The 17,839-nt window shown below is 41.4% G+C and overlaps 2 protein-coding genes across 5 annotated transcripts in view; one reads left to right on the top strand and one right to left on the bottom strand.

The window, feature by feature from the left end:
* Adck5 (aarF domain containing kinase 5) overlaps positions 1-17,839 on the bottom strand; it is a 458,263-nt gene that overhangs the window by 351,337 nt on the left and 89,087 nt on the right. The window lies entirely within an intron of this gene.
* The window catches only part of TP53INP (Tumor protein p53 inducible nuclear protein), a 186,111-nt gene that overhangs the window by 125,239 nt on the left and 43,033 nt on the right, over positions 1-17,839 (top strand). For all 4 annotated transcript variants that reach the window (XR_010861836.2, XM_067159741.2, XM_067159731.2 and 1 more), the window contains exon 2: positions 17,333-17,474. Coding sequence is in view for 3 of the 4 variants with exons in the window: in XM_067159731.2 (XP_067015832.1) it covers positions 17,333-17,474 (142 nt within the window). In the remaining variant the exon portion in view is untranslated. The remainder of the gene's footprint in view (positions 1-17,332; positions 17,475-17,839) is intronic.

The raw sequence follows: 17,839 nt of genomic DNA, 5'->3' as shown, positions 1-17,839 counted from the left end.
GAGGTAGTGGGTTCGGAACCCCACTGTCGGAAGCCCTGAAGATGGTTTCCCATTTTCATGCCTGGCAAATGCTGGGACTGTACCTTAATTAAGGCCACGGTCGCTTCCTTCCAACTCATAGCCCTTCCCTGTTCCATCGTCGCCATAAGACCTACCTGTGTCCGTGCGACGTAAAGCCAACTGTAAAAAATAAGAGGCGCCAAAGTAACGGAATTTTGAAAATGACACTTTAACATGCCAGAAAATAAATGATACAGATTTATCGCATTTAAATACTTTTGAATGTCAACTGATTCGATCCTGCAACCTTGAATGCAAAGGGCGAGCATCTCAACCAACTACATATGCCAGGCAACCGGTCAATATGGAGTCCACAGTGCATCAGTTACATATTATTAGGGCCAGGATTTATAGGCACTAAAAACAGTTGACATGGGCAGGCATATAGGCTCTAAAATGAGCCAAAATAGGCGCGTAAATAGGCATCATTGTGTAAAATAGGCTATCAAATAGGCATAAACAATTCTTTATAATGTAATAGTACACACAATCACTATGTAAGGAATTTACAGCTTACAAAATTTTCTATATTTTCAGGTAACAATCCTATTCTATTGTCATGAAGATTGTTTTTGTACTGTGGGGAAGTATCTCTCAATATCACATCACATGAAGCGGTACTCCTATTATTTATTTCTACCTGGATTTCATTGCAGACCTTATCAAACACTTTCCTGATAGCGGCTACCTTCCCAGATGTTTACTTAACACTTCTCCTAACTTCTTTCACAATCCTAATGGGCTCCATACCACATCTCTCCTATTCTGTGATGGCTCCCGGCAGCTCGCTGGAGGTGCCTTAAAGAACGCCAAATTTGATCGAACCGATGAGCAGAACACGGCTTTTATAGCTTCTCTTATATAAACAGCATCCTCATCATCCATGGTCTAAATTATATAGCGTTGCAACCAAAAAACTAGCCACAATACATAAATTAACAGGCCTACAAAATGCTACAACGAAATATGATCGTAGTCCTCAGTCAAAAAATAATAAAAGGGACCCCTTTTCTTTAAGTTTTGCCGAGGAATACCCTTCCATCGGTAGGGAAGTTTGCGTCTCCAGTGATCCATCCCTTCAGCCAGTAGGACTAGGAAGATTTCTTTTAGGCATTGCCAAACACACTTCTTCAATAATGTTATTTGTTATACGTCCCGCTAACTACTCTTTTACGGTTTTCGGAGACGCCGAGGTGCCGGAATTTAGTGCCGCAGGAGTTCTTTTACGTGCCAGTAAATCTACCGACACGAGGCTGACGTATTTGATTACATTCACATACCACCGGACTGAGCCAGGATCGAACCTGCCAAGTTGGGGTCAGAAGGCCAGCGCCTCAACCGTCTGAGCCACTCAGCCCGGCACACACTTCTTCAAAGGGGCGATGACCTACATATTAGCCCTCATTAAACAACAATCATAATCACTTCTTCAAAGTAGATCTCAAGACAAAAGCGTCCTACGATTTGCAGCAAGAGATATGGGTGTGTACAACATAGACGTTGACTGGTTCACGCATATCATCTTAGGATGTGGGAGGAGTGGAAGGCTTCGTGGTCAAATTGTTCCTAGTTTGTCCTGAAGTAAATTCCCCAAGCGCTATTTCTGAAGACTTCCGAGAATTCTCCTTATTGTTAATGGGGTAAACAGATATTGAGAAACGAGAAAATACTTACTTCGACAACACAAGCTATATATAATGTACTGGAAGAAAATCGGATTTAAATGGGTGTTAAAAGGCATTAAATAGACAGACTCCAAATAGGCACGAATCCCTGAAACAGGCATTTATAGGCACAATAAAACCTATAAATTCTTTAAAAAAGAGCCTAAAACGGATTTGTATCTTAACCGTCTTACTAATAAACGGTGTATAACTTTTATACAAGGTTTATACACCGTTTACGCGAAATTCGTTACTAATAAACTGTGTATAAGCCTCCTGTGTATACATCTGTTATAGTTATTCACTGAATTGCTTATACAGTCCAGGACCCTTGTACAAGCGTTGTATAGCGGCGTGTAGCGGAAAAAAAGAAACGAGTGAGCAGTTTATTTTCGTGGTATTTATTGTCGACAGTAATATAATCGTTGTAAAATATTCGACTTTTCCATTTAACATTGAACACACGTTGAAAGAATGACGATAACGTTGCTGATCTTCACGGTATTTTAAACATAAAAGACATACGGTACACCATTCAGAGGTTATGGAAGCTAGACATCTTCGTAAAGTAAAACACTTTAAAGAGACGGAATGACAATGAATAACTATAAAAGAAATGATGGTTGGGTATTTTTGTGTAAAAATGTGTTACAGCTTAATAGACCTTTGATATTGCGAGCTTATTATACACTATCTGCCCCTACAAAGATCTTTCTTAATTGAGTACCTACCGTATACAAGGGGACATATTCCTCGAGATAAAAAGTGGCATAACTTGAAAACCATACGTAATATGATTTCCATACTTTGTAGTTGAATACGTAGAAATGTGATGTATAAATGCCTAATAGAAACTTTTTTGATCTAACCTTTCGTTTAGCTACAAAACAGGTTTTCCTTTCTCCTGAAAACTAAGGATTTTGGAATGTGTACCCTTTTCAACTCGCCGATTCAATTACAATTGCTTACGTTTTCCGTACCAGTTAGGAGCTTTTGATATTTTCTTAAGCTTTTCCATTTCTTGTTTAGCGTCCATTACACAAGCAAGCTGAAGAAATGTTGATATCAATACAAGTCAATTTCCAGCTGTCTCACGGAATGACAATGAATAACTATAAAATAAATGATGGTTGGGCGTATGTTTGTGTAATAAGGTGTTACTGCTTAATAGACTTTAAATTGCGAGTTTATTATACATTATCTGCCTTTACAAAGATCTTGGATCTTTCTCAAATTTGAGTATAAAAAGGGACATATTCCTTGACATAAAAAATGGTATAACTTGAAAACCGTACGTAATATGATTTCCATACTTTGTAGTTGAATACGTAGAAATATGATGTATAAATGCCTAATAGAAAGTTTTTTGATCTAAACTTTCGTTTAGCTACAAAACAGGTTTTCCTTTATCCTGAAAAGTAAGGATTTCGGAATGTGTACCCTTTTCAACTCGCCGATTCAATTACACTTGCTTACGTTTTCCGTACTATCCCAGTTAGGAGCTATTTATCTTTTCTTAAGCCATTCCTTTTTTTTTTTTTTGGGCGTTCATTACACAAGCAAGCTGAAGAAATGTTGATATCAGTATAAGCGAATTTCCAGCTGTCTCACTTAGTGTTGCCACTGCCTTTTCGATATGCCGTGCTACTGTGCGACTTTCCGGAAAGTTTTGCTCGTAGATAACCAGCATAAGCGATCATAAAGGCGGTGAACGTGCGAAATACGTCAGTGAACTGCAGGAAGAGATTCCTACTCCTTGGAACGAGTGTATACGTGCTGTGTAGTAATACAATGCGAATACCTCGTTTATTAGCAAGAAAAATGTAAAACGCTTATACAGGGTTTATTCACTGTATAACTAAACAAGAGTTAAACAACGGTATAAGGACTTTTTATTAGTAAGACCCTAAAAGTCTACGTTTCCGTATACAGGAACAAAATAAGCAAAATGTATTTTGGGCTTAGCGAAACGTAAAGAATTTCACCTTATTTTCTTGACACGGCATAAGCCCAAAAGCCTATACGGTACCATGTCTATAAGTACGGGCCGTGAAAGCATCAATGGCAAGCAAAATGTCATATCTAATCATATTATCGAAGCAAAGCTGCAAGAAGACTGAAACAAGGAATCTGTACTTAGAAATTTTACTTCTATAATTTCATTCAGGATCATCATCAGAATATAATGAATGAGTTTAATACAGCATTGTCCTCTTCCGCTGTTTTTCCCATACTTTCGTCCAGTCCGGAAGCGATGTGTTACACATGTAGACTTGGTCCCGTTTACGGCTGGATGACCTTCCTACCGCTAATCGTATATGGAGGGACATATTTACTATTGCGTGAGTCTGTGGTAGCTGATGTTGTATGAAGAGGTATGTATTGGAATAAACAGAAACATCCGTCCCTGAGCCATAGAAATGAACCAAAACGCGGCTAAATTCTATTAACGGCTGGGAATCGAACCCAGGACGCTCTGAACCGAACGCCTCGGAGCTGATCATCCAGTCAAGGAGCCAGACTGTAATACATTGTATATTAAAGACAAATGCGACGTGTATTTTTATTTTATTGCACACATTCATATGAACTAAATCATTATGACCGAATATCTTTGCTAGGAGTATAGTGCTTAAAAAATTTTTTCAGTAATAGTACGGTGATTTTGTGTTGACTTCTCGCGGTTCGATTCGTGGCCAGTGCATGCGTGATTTTTTAAATAAAATCCATCCCGAAGGTTCAGATTACACGCGAAACTGCCCCCCCCCCCGACTATGATTACGATATGATCAGTCACATAAAACTGCAAGCCTGCTTATTTTAATTAGCAATGCACACACTAAACACATTCTAGTCTCGTATACCGCTATCGTTATAAGGGGCACATATACATCAGTTACTCAAACTACTGCACTCCATTCTGACGTCCCGCTTGTTTTCCACGGCAGTAGTCGTCAGCAACTAAAAGTATAGTAAGTAGAATAATTCATTCGGTCATGCAGCCTGACTGGATCGACTAATTCGCACGAATACTCTTTTGTGCTCGCTGTCTTCACGTGATTTGGTCAACAGAGGAAAGGGGTTTATAAATATCGCTTGCCTCACGTGTCCGGGACTGGATTGTGAAATTACCTTAGTCCAATACGGCGTTAGTTCTTCACTTGCATAGTCTTGTAATCGCATTGACTTAATGTTACTTCGGGCTAGATGTCAGTAAGTAAGTTAGATTAATACTTGCATTTAAAATGTTAAATCGTTCTCGATAGTATCTAATTACTATCTTTATATGACAGAAGTACTTCTGTACTAGGTTCGCATAAACGTTCATAAGATGGTATTAATCAGTCTCCGCAGTGATCAACAACGGAAGGTTAGAATGCAAGGTTCACACTATTTGGCAAAGCCGAGCACACTTTTGTGTTTGTTCGCATGTCTTATAGAAATGCTCAGGATTATTAGATCATCATAAACTGAAGTTCTGACTTTTACACTTACCTAGTAACCGAGCGAACTAAGGCACGCTCCACGCTAGGATTGGGGATCAACTGGTTACATCCCTAGTAAGAACGACTATGCCGAGTACAGTTTTTCACTCGCTGTGGGTGGGAGACGCAGATGAAGAATACACCCACGGTATCCTCTGCCTGCCGTAAGAGGCGACTAAAAGGGACCTCAGGGCTCTCAACTTGGGAGCGTGGGTTGGCGACCACGGGGCCCTTAGCTGAGTCCTGGCATTGCTTCTACTTACTTGTACCAGGCCCCTAACTTTCATCTATCTTGTCCGACCTCCCTTGGTCAACTCTTGTTCTTTTCCGACCCCGACGGTCTTAGAGCATTCGCGGCCTACGGAGTCCTTCATTTTCACGCCGTTCGTGGCTCTTGGCCGTGCGGCCAGGGGTGCGCGACTGAGAGTTTGTATCCGGGAGATAGTGGATTCGAATCCCACTGTCGGCAGCCCTGAAGATGGTTTTCCGTGGTTTCCCATTTTCACACCAGGCAAATGCAGGGGCTGTACCTTAATTAAGGCCACGGCCGCTTCCTTCCACAACTCCTAGGCCTTTCCTATCTGTGTCGGCGCAACGTAAAGCCACTAGAAAAAACTTCTCGAAAGGACCAAATTGGGAATGAAGTTAATAACTCTACGTTACAAAGTGGAGGAATTCGTCGAGGTACAGCTAGGTGTTCATTTCTTGCATTCCTTCTTATATCGTTTCTTTACTTCAGTACTTACTATATTATTATTTAATCAGTTTACCGTCCCGGGTTGGTTTTTCCCTCGGATCCCACCCCTACCGCTTCAAGGGCAGTGTCCAGGAGCGTGAGACATTTGGTCGGGGAACAACTGGAAAGGAGGACCAGTACCTCTCCCAGACGGTCTCACATGCTTCGATGAACAGGGTCCTTGTGCGGAATGGGAAGACAGGAAGGGAAGGAAGCGGCCGTGGCATTAATTTAGGTACCATCCCAGCATTTGCCTGGAGAAGAAGTGTGAAACCTTTACCGGACGAGTTGGCCGTGGGCTTAGGGGCGCGCAGCTGTGAGCTTGCATCCGGGAGATAGTGCGTTCGAACCCCACTGACGGCAGCCCTGAGGATGGAGATGGCTTTCTGTGGCTTCCCTTTTTCACATCAGGCAAATGCTGGGGTTGTACCTTTATTAGGGCCACGGCCGTTTCCTTCCCACTCCTAGGCCTTTCCTATCCCGTCCTCACCATAAGACCTATCTATCGGTGCGACGTAAAACAAATGTAAAAAAAAAGTGAAACTACCGAAAACCACTTTGAGGATGGCTCAGTTGACCTCTACTCAGTTGACCTCTACTCAGTTGACCTCCCAAGGCTGAGTGGATCCCGTTCCAGTCCTCGTACCACTTTTCAAATTTTGTGGCAGAGCCGGGAATCGAACGCGGACCGCAGGGAGTGGCAGCTAATCACACAAACCCCTATACCACAGAGGCGGACTTGAGTACTTTCTACCGAGCATAATTTTAAATACAGAAAATGAGTAAACTTAATTCAAAATGGAAAGTTGTCACTACATGAATTTTAAATACATTTAATTTGCTAATGCCTTAACACAGTGACATTTCAGAAGGATAGGTAGGCATGGTAGATACACTGTTGGTATTGAAAAAGAAAGCTGAAGAAGATTGCAGACACACCGAAACGCATTGAGCGTGGGCCTAGACCTCAAGATGTTTATCTGGCATGTAAACGACAAAATGTGTTACATAATCGTGGGTTTCCTTGGCCAACACACAGAACAGTGCGTTCCAGGATTTCGTTCAAGTTGTGCCAGGGAGTCGTTCTGTCTGAATAATTAATTAATTTACCTTCTTTAGTGGAGAAATAAAAGTCGATGTAAATATACAGATAGAATTTACAAACTGTTTCACTACCATATTGAAAACATATCTTTTAAGCTTTCTGCAAACGTCTTTTCCTCCACAATAATTCGAATTTGGTAAGGGACTTCGGACATCACTTCTTTCTCAATTAGGTACCGGTGCATTATCTGATGCTAAGATAACGTTCCATCAGCCTTTCAAACAAATCTTCAATTCGTGACAGGGCCGAAGTCATCGATTTCGAGTCAACAGTCCAAGAAGTTAACTCTGCTAACACATAGGCCAGGAGTTCTCATAGAGAGTGTGCCCCGAAATTAAATGAGAATCCCCCGCAAAAGAAAAAAAAAAACAATCGGAAAATATGAATACGAACAGGCACTAAATGAACTATTTTAGTGATCAATACCGGAGAACTGCAAAACTATAATTATACAAGGAAAAGAATGCCCAGGCAATAATTACACTATATTGACGTAATTCATTGGGGAATGCGGGCTTATTAACTTTTGCAAAATTGCTCAACACCGGGAGGAATTGCGGACAGGCAGGTAGACAGGCGCGCACACGCACGCACACACACACACACACACACACACACACACACACACACACACACACACACACACACACACACACACACACACAGACAGAGAGAGAGAGAGAGAGAGAGAACGCGGGGATATGTTCCCTCAATACATCCCCCTATTTGGGACCTCAGTGTATAACTTAATTACAGATATAAACCATTTTCGTTAGCGATTTATACTTACATTTAAATCTGCGTTTGGCTGAATAAATGCATTAACAATACACTGATGAGCAACTGAATTGAAGATAGCTACAGTTTTTGCAAAATGGCGCTTTGGTCGTCCCGGTAAATGTCGTGACTGCGATGTCATCCGACCTCGTAATGGCCGTGTGAGTAACAGTTGATCATAGGATGGGAAAGCCAAAACCTCCGCGCATTTGATTGCGGCCAGATTATGGGTGCCAGACGCATAATTTCATCTCCGAAGTCGCGTGCAGACACTGGGCTTTCCACGGGCCAGCGTGTCAAGAGTGTTCCAGGAGTATGTGGATTCGGGGAATTCCACTACCACCAGGTTTAATTGCCGTGGAGTACAACGTGTTGATGACGAAGGTCACCGTCAGCTAGCTTGGATAATAAGAGGTGATAGATGAGCCTAGATCACTAGCGAATCCAGTGTTGGACAACAATGAAGTGTAAGCATTTATGCCATCCAGAACCATCTCCTCGCAATAGGTTAGAAGAGTCACCATCTCATAAGGGTATCTCAGCTTCATCGCATGTCAGAAGGCATAATGATTGACATAAGCAAAGGAACACTGCCTTTGGACTTCCAAAGTATGGAAAAAAGGTCTCCTGGTCAGATGGGTTGAGATACTGATCAGTACTTATCGATGACGGGAATACACACTTGAGAAAATGGGTCCCTCTTAACAGTGGGTTACAGTTCAGCCAGTGGTGGCTGTTTTCTAGTGTCAGAAGTGTTCACGTGGGATTAAATAGGAGCCCTGATATATCTGTCAACATCCCTCACCAGCGAACACTAAAGAAAGGAACCTGTTCTCTGATCATGACCACCCATTTGATTGTCTCCAGCACTTTACAGGAAACTTTTTTCTGTAGCAAGACAATGCACCGGCCCCATCGCTCCCGAATTGAGGCCGATTCGTTCGATGAATACTCCACAGTCGTGAGAATGCTTGCCTGGTCCTATTAAGCGCCTCTGGGATGCTATTGAGAGGGATTTACGCACCCTGGACCCTACTCCAACCAATTTCCATGCATTTGGGAGGCTGTGCTGTAATCATGGATCAGTATGGCTCCCTAATGCCATCGATATCTTGTGGAGTCCGTGTCGTGCCACATCAGTGCCATCATCAGGGCAAAAGGAGTAAGCCAGGTATCTCTAATTCAGTTGCTCAGCATTGTAATAACATGAACTTACTGCGCTGCAGCAGAAACAATGCGGTAGGTATCATGACAGTTGCTATGGGTGAATTTCCAGTGATTTTTGTTTTTGCTTTGATTGATCAATATGTTAAAAGAAGTGCAGATACTGTACTGGGTTTAATACACCTTTAATAATCATTGTAAACTTTATATATTTCTTTTGTAGGTCCTGCCTCCCAAAAATTTTTAAATGGTGCCAGTGCATAATTCTTGATCTGCAAAAATAATTTATTAATTTGACCATTTTTATGGTCTATGTTGGACTAACTACAATCAATCTGAATACCTTTGGTACAGGAAATTCCAAATGGTGTCTCCCTTGCCATTCATTTAAAGTCTAGAATTTCACGTTTGGTCTGTATTGAATAGAGATTACAAAACAATGAAGTAGATTGTACAAGATCCACCTTTTCAGTACAAGATGACTTCCAAGCCAGTTCCTCTTCAACTCCGTAGCACAACCGACCGACCGACCGACCGACCGACCGACCGACCGACCGACCGACCGACCGACCGACCGACCGACCGACCGACCGACCGACCGACCGACCGACCGACCGACCGACCGACCGACCGACCGACCGACCGACCGACCGACCGACCGACCGACCGACCGACCGACCGACCGACCGACCGACCGACCGACCGACCGACCGACCGACCGACCGACCGACCGACCGACCGACCGACCGACCGACCGACCGACCGACCGACCGACCGACCGACCGACCGACCGACCGACCGACCGACCGACCGACCGACCGACCGACCGACCGACCGACCGACCGACCGACCGACCGACCGACCGACCGACCGACCGACCGACCGACCGACCGACCGACCGACCGACCGACCGACCGACCGACCGACCGACCGACCGACCGACCGACCGACCGACCGACCGACCGACCGACCGACCGACCGACCGACCGACCGACCGACCGACCGACCGACCGACCGACCGACCGACCGACCGACCGACCGACCGACCGACCGACCGACCGACCGACCGACCGACCGACCGACCGACCGACCGAGGTGAGTCTCTTCATAAAGATTTACTTTCTTGCCCTATTTCCACTATCAGAGTTTAACTCGTTTATATTTTTCATACTACAGGTCTCGCATTGGATCAAGAACTTTGCTTTCAACATCTTCAATACATAGCTCCGGCCACAGGATCCACTCACTCCAATATAACACGACATAACATCGTATTTTATGAAGATAGTTTATATATATTACCAACTGACTTATTGTCGCTTTTTTAATGCTCACAGAGGAACACCAACTACTCTTTTAACCTATTTTTGCATTGCACTCAGCACACAGTTCTCTGCATATGTTGTGGCTACTAATGCCGCACAAAATGTCAAGAGTGCCAAAGGCTTTGAACTTGTTTCTTTTACAAGGCTCCTCAGCTTCAGTTTTTTATTTTTGCCTAACAAGTTGTCAAACTTGTACAAATTGTGTATTTAAACATGAATATTTCACATTAATATGCTTTTTATTTTAACTTATTATAGACAATTTTAATTATGAGGGTCAATTTTGTGTGTTTTAACTTTACTATGTATCTTTGTACAATGACCCTATTTGGCTGATGGTGACATCCATGGATGTTGAAACTGGTACCATAAATAAATGAGGTTGTAATCTTAACCAACACATCTTGTATTGAAAAAGTAGATCTTGTACAATCTACTTCATTGTTTTGAAGTCATTCATGTTTTTAAATTTTGGTCAGTGCTGAAAATTCCTGTTTGCAAAGGTAAGTTATTGAAAACTGAAGTAGTATACTAGATCATGTTCTGGGAAAACTGGGAACACTCCAGAATTGAAGTATTGTTGCTCTTCTGTAAATTTGAGCAACAAAGTTTGATCATTCTGAAGTTGCCTCTTTTAATGGTAGGAATTTTGTGTCTTCGGTAATAATGGCAGAACGAATGTGAACCCAGTCACGTTCATTCACATTGAGGAAAGGATAGTATTGATAAAACTTATCCTCCAAAACCAAAAGATGATCTACAATATAGACTGGAATTAAAATCAAGTGTCGGCTGTGGAAGGAAACATTTAAATGCTGTACTTTTCAACTTCCACATTTTTGAACATAATGTTTGTCTAGTGAGGACACTTTTTTTTTTACAATTTGCTTTACATCACACCGACACAGACAGGTCTTATGGCAACAATGGGATAGGAAAGGCATACAAATGGGAAGGAAGCGGCTGTGGCCTTAATTAAGGTACAGCCCTGGCATTTGCCTGGTGTGAAAATGGGAAACCATGGCAAGCCATCTTCAGGGCTGCCAACAGTGGAATTCAAACCCACTATCTCCCAGATGGAAGCTCACAGCTGCACGACCCTAACCACACAGCCAACTCGCCCAGTAAGTGAGGGCAGCTAAAGCTAACTCTGGATTTTCTGAGGCAAATATTGGTAATAACTCATTCTACAGTTAATCAAATCTGGAGAGTGTTTTGTCTTTAAAGCCAGAGAATATCTGCATGAAGGAGCAGAGCCAAGAGGAGGAAGTGTTTCCTGGCTCATGACTGAGAATTCTGGTTTCTTTTTTTCCCCTCTATTTTAAATGAAATTGACATTATTAAAAATAAGTCCATTATACTCCTTAGGGCAGAAAGAATAGATTTTACCCCCAAAAGCTTCTCAATATAAAAACCAATGGGTAGATCCAACATGAAAAAAATCTTTCTTTAATCTTGAAAGATGAACAGTTAATTTGATAAGTCATTGAAGGTGCACCCACAGTGCACATTGAAATACAATTTCTCCAATATCATTAATTTTCTTCCAGTGCAATTATCAGAGAATTGTAGAGTCCAATTCTGTCAACATCAGAGGCAATTCTTTACATGATAGACTGATCATTCTTCATTTAATTCTATGTAGCTCAATAATTGGCATTGTTGGCTTACATTTATGGTTGTGCAATTTTTAATTACCATAATGTAATTATTTTGCTACCGAGTTCCGAGTGTCTGATGACTAGGGCCCGGATTCATATGCACTAAAAACTCCGAAAATATGCATGCACATATGCACTAAAAATGTTTAAAATATGCACGAAAATATTCACTAAAAATAAAACATATTGCAATTACCAAACAAATTATTTAATATTAACTCAGTGTTAAATTGATAAAGAAGTTTCATTCCTTAGAAAATGATGCATGGCAGCAGGTTTCAACAGTTTTTCAATGTTTTCAGAAGTCAATGACAATCTGTTGTCGGACAGAAGTAATTTATACGCTGCAAATGATCGTTCTACGTCGACGGACGTAACTGGGCAATACTTGTACACCGGCACTGACTGCTCGGAACATTCTTCTGGCAAAGACTTTAAGGCATTTTTGCAGTTTAATCTGGTAAAACCAGGCAAATGCTGGGGCTGTACCTTAATTAAGGCCACGGCTGCTTCGTTTCAACTCCTAGGCCTTTCCTATCCCATCGTCGCCAAAAGACCTATCTGTGTCGGTGCGAAGTAAAGCCCCTAGCAAAAAAAAAAAAAAAAAAAAAAATCTGATTAAACACTGCAATAGACGAAGAGCAATTTAACAGATGCACGCACTTGTTTATAAGCAAGCCTTGAGAGGCTACTGTAGGAGGAGGAGGAAGGAATTTCAGAAAGAAAGAGATTGCTGTTGTGAAAACGTCATTATCCATCTTCCTACTTTTATTGCGACACTGAAAGCATTTTCCTTGATCAGGGAAGGTTTCTCATGTTGCCAAGTGATGTGCAACATACAGATTTCATTAAATGTTCATTTCGTTCAGAAATCTTAGATAATCAATCACACATAAGAGAAAAATATGTCTGTATATGCACTAATGTTCAAAATATGCATTTGCATATGCGCATATGCATTTCTAAAAAGTCCGGGCCCTACTGATGACATGACTTATATGCAGCAAGCAATACTATCATTTGATGAAGGTATTTCTAATACTTCCCTCTAGCCAGTCTCACTTAACACTGATTCAAATGCAGGCTGCTTATTGTCACAGGTTAATAGTGAAGCTTTAGCAAGTGTTTATAATCTGGAGAGTAGTCAGATTGTGTTTTTTTTTAAATCTAGAGAGTGAGTGATAATATTCTCTCCAAGCAGATAAATTCAAATGTTTTGCTATTGTATGTGGCAATTTTATACTTAGCTACTAACACTTTTCTACAATTCTTATTTTATTCACTACATAATCTTGCTTTATTTGGGAGGAAAGTGAAGAACTGACATGGGCTTTTTTGAGTAAATTAGAATGTTTCATTTTCAAGTGTAAGTCTTTCTAATTTGCATGAAACCATTAATACTGTATATTCATTGTTTGATTTTTTGCCACATACCCTCTAAGGAAGTTCATGATTTCCAGATTCAATGCAAGCAAGCAAGCATCTTGATACTTGTGCATAACACTGGAAGATGAACTGTTTGGCATTGTTCTCAGAAACATTAAAAATAGCCTTTCACACCATTCCATATTGCACATTGTGAGCAGATATTTTTAGTTACTTCTGACCATTTGCTTTTATGAGAGCAACAAGGAATCATTTTCATAGTAGCTTATGTGAAGTTTAAACCTGGCTTGTTCAGGAGTAATCAAACAATTTTATCTTGGAACCCTGAGAATACCAACCTTTTGAAGAGTTTCTATGTACTGCCAAGAAGAGATAATGGATAAAAGTAGCAATGACTAGATTTTATTTATTAGGAAAGTAATTTTGATAACAATATTTTTGTAAGCTGATAGCTGCTGTTTTGTCAAAGGAATATGGGGAATTGGGATGCTTTCAGCATGTGAGTGGAATGGTGTTACAAGAGACCAGAGTTGCTTTATCCTTGCACTGGTTCTTCAAGCTTCCAAAGCAAAACTTTCAGCTTGGGTGTGTGAAATCACCATGAGAATAAAATATTATATAACGATCTCATGGTTCATGTTTTAGAATTCCTTGATTAATTGACTAATATTTTTGCAGAAACCTCTCAGGATGATGGCTGTACTGCTGGAACTTCTTGCATATTTATGCAATGAGCCCAGTAAGTTATGTAGACGTTTCAGCGACAAGCAGCAGATCATCTCATTAGCAGAATATGAAGACCATGGGAAAGAGTACTGGAATTTTGTTGATAATGTAGAAAACTGTAAGGACTCCAAAAAAATTCATAGATAAAAGTGTAGGAGCCTCCTTGAATTGCTGACTTTCTGACAGAATTCTATTCAAGGTTATGTTTTTTCAAAGTACATATAATACAGGAAGTAGCTAGTTGTTTGAAATAAGAGTTTGGAGACAAACAGATACCGACAGTACCCGAATTTCCAATCTGAATCACCACAATCATCACAGTATTAATAAATAATAATATTGGTTTTACATTCCACTTTATGGTTTTTGAGATGCTCAGAAGCCAGAATTTTGTCCTGGAGGAGTTTTTACATGGCAGATACAAGAATGGTATATTTTAGCACCTTCAAATACCACTGGACTGAGCTGGGATCGAACCTGCCAACTTGAGCTCAGAAGGCCAGCACTCTACCATATGAGCTACTGAACCTGGCGTCACAGCTTCTTATTACCTTTACCTTCTTCCTTAAGGACAGGCGAACAGTTGATAATTTGTTATAGTAGAAGCCATTTCCTTTTCAGTTAAATGTGAACATTTAATTAATTTTGAGGTATCCCCTGCTATTAATTATTAAACGTTTTCTTTTTCAGGAATTTTCTAGATTTACTGATTTGCTGATCTTGGGTTAGTTTCGACGAACTGAAAACTTCAGAGTTCAATCTCATTCCCAACATGAGTTTTCTTTGACACTATCTTTCTGCTGAAGTCAAGACTTTTGTACTTTCAGATTCTCACTTAAAGCACAGTCATAATGGCTTTTCTGTATTTGGCATTAGTGTGGAAATGTCTTCTACAAATGCCTTACCCACAAACCTACTACATTGGCGTAGCAGGGGGAGAGGTGATACTCCCACGTGGCGCGTCCCAGGTGGCGGATAGGGGGGTCCTAACCGGCTTGCTGGTGGACTTGAGGGAAATAAAATACCTCTCGCGGACCAAACACACTACCCGTTGCTGGTGGGGGACGCACATGTAGAATACACCTGCGGTATCCCCTGCCTGTCGTAAGAGGCGAATAAAAGGGGCTCTCAACTTGAGAGTGTGGATTGGCGACCACGGGGCCCTTAGCTGAGTCTTGGCATTGCTTCCACTTATTTGTGCCAGGTTCCTCACGTTCGTCTATCCTGTCCGACCTCCCTTGGTCAACTCTTGTTCTTTTCTGACCCCAACGGTATTAGAGCATTCGAGGCCTAGGGAGTTTTTCATTTTCATGCCCTTCGTGGCCCTTGCCTTTCTTCGTCCGTTACTTCATTTTTTGAAGTGACGGATCCCTTCTTTTTTCTCTCTCTCTCTCTCTACCCCCTGTGAGTGGGGGACGCAGAAGGAAAATACACCCATGGTATCCCCTGCCTGTCGTGAGAGGCGACTAAGGGATGATAGTCTTAAAACCATGAAACTACTTTTGATTAGTACCATCACGCGGGGAACACCATGGGTTGCCTTTACTTGCGAGTAGTACCACTATATTAGGTACGAAATAGGTTTGTGTTTAGTAGCAGCAGAGGGTGTGGACCATGGGTTTCCAGTACCCGTGAGTCGTACCCATGTGAGCAACACCACGGGTCTGGGCGTTGCCTGTGATTAGTACCACGATATGAGCGACACCGTGGGTCTGCGTTGCCTGTGATTAGAATACACTATGTGAGGAACACCACGGGAATACCGGCGCCCGTGATTAGTACACCAAAGTGAGGAACCTCATCGGTTTGCGTTGGCTATGAGTGGCGCCATTGTGTGAGGAACACTATAGGCCTGCGTTATCTGTACGACGTACAATACTTGTGAGTAGTACCATCATGTGTGGAACACTGTGAGTCTTTGCTCCTTTTGATTAGTACCCTAACATGACACATACCATGGTTCTACTTTACTAGCGATAATTACCATTCTGAGGGGCATTTGACTGGGATTTTGGACCCCTTTAGATATCAAATATCCTTGATTCAGGATTGTACTTTAGAAGTGGTCCCTTGGTCAGTAATACTATTATTTATGATAGTTTTTTGAGTTGGATCCACTGACTGTTTTAAATTCATGTCCATCCATTCATTCTTCATAACATTTTTTAATTTTGATCATTGGATGATTTTGAACTTGAACTTTGTCATTTCATTAAGTACCATTAGGGGCCAATGACCTCGATGTTAGGCCCCTTTAAACAACAAGCATCATCATCATCATCATCATCATCATCATCAAATGCCTTACAGGAAAAATTCCAGTTATTTTCTGTATTTGATGTTGTAGACAGACAAGACTTTTGCAAAAGTCGGATTGGAAGAATTACAGTTATTTTGCATCGGGAGCACCAGCAGCAAATTTCTTCACATATCCATCTGAAGGCATTTACCACACTTATGAAGTTCAGTTGTTTGTCTTCCCTATGACAAGGCTCGGGTTGAGATATTAGCTGTATAGTGTTTGCAAAAATAAGCGAACAGTCAGAGTTACTCAAGGAGGGAAACAAAGCCCGCCTAGTGGCCATGATCAGTAAGGTGTTTAAGTCTAAATGGTCTAATACCGTGGTTAGCCGGTTCGAGTCCTGTTGGTCGAAAAATTTTCACCATCAGAATGTTGGCCGGCAGGGTAGGGGAGGTTGGTGGTATACAATTTCTAATCATTAGAGTGCATGCTAAAAGCCTGGATTAAATTACAAACCTCTCCGCAGTGCTCATATGGAGTGAAGGCATATGACTCTGTTGAAGGTGATTTGTCTGCCGGATGGGGACGTTAAGTCTTGAGCAGACCCCTTGGTGCTATTCAAAAGGAGTAGGCTATGTGCTGGCACCAGGTTTCACCTTCTCCCTTCCTACTATCATATATCGTGCCATTAATTTCATCTCATAAACTCCTCTGATGAGGTTGGCATCAGGAAGGGCATCTGGTCATACAAACCCGCCAGAACAGATTCATCCCACATTATACCGGACACTGTAGTAAAATGGGACAAGGATTGGACAAACAAAAAAACTCAAGGAGGGGAACATATCTGAAGAGGAGCTAATAACTACTACAGAGGGAGGTGAACCATCCAGACTTATGAGCAGTACCTATATTCTAAAATGCAACAGCATTATGATAACTTCTAAATGTTGCAAAGATATAAAGAGCCGTAATGTTTATTGAATCTTTTTCCTTTGCAGTACACCATGTTCAGCAACCTGGCGAACTATCTCCTAGGCAGCCACACCCAGGAATCACCTTTGCCAGCAAATGCAGTGGCTGCTGAGGTCAGGCTAAGTGCAGTTGAAGCAGATGATGACTGGGTTTTGGTGGAAAAGACAGGTATACAATGCTGTTGTTAAGATGAAAGAAAATTATATTTTATGTGCATGATTTAAATTGTATTCTTGCTAGGAGGCAAGCTTATGCACAATAACAAAGTTGATTACCATGTCTATTCTTGGTTTTAAAAGTGAAGGACATTCAGCTTTAGGATACCTACATTTGGATCATGGGTGCCTATCTATCTATCTATCTATCTATCTATCTATCTATCTATCTATCTATCTATCTATCACTACTGATCTGCATTTAGGGCAGTCGCCCATGTGGCATATTCCCTACCTGTTGTTTTCCTAGCTTTTTCTTAAATGATTGCAATGAAGTTGGAAATTTATAATTTTATTGAACATCTCCCTAGGTAAGTT

The sequence above is a fragment of the Anabrus simplex genome, chromosome 1 (genome assembly GCF_040414725.1).
Source record: "Anabrus simplex isolate iqAnaSimp1 chromosome 1, ASM4041472v1, whole genome shotgun sequence".
In the NCBI taxonomy this organism is placed as follows: domain Eukaryota; kingdom Metazoa; phylum Arthropoda; class Insecta; order Orthoptera; family Tettigoniidae; genus Anabrus; species Anabrus simplex.
This window is presented reverse-complemented; position numbering and strand designations above follow the sequence as displayed.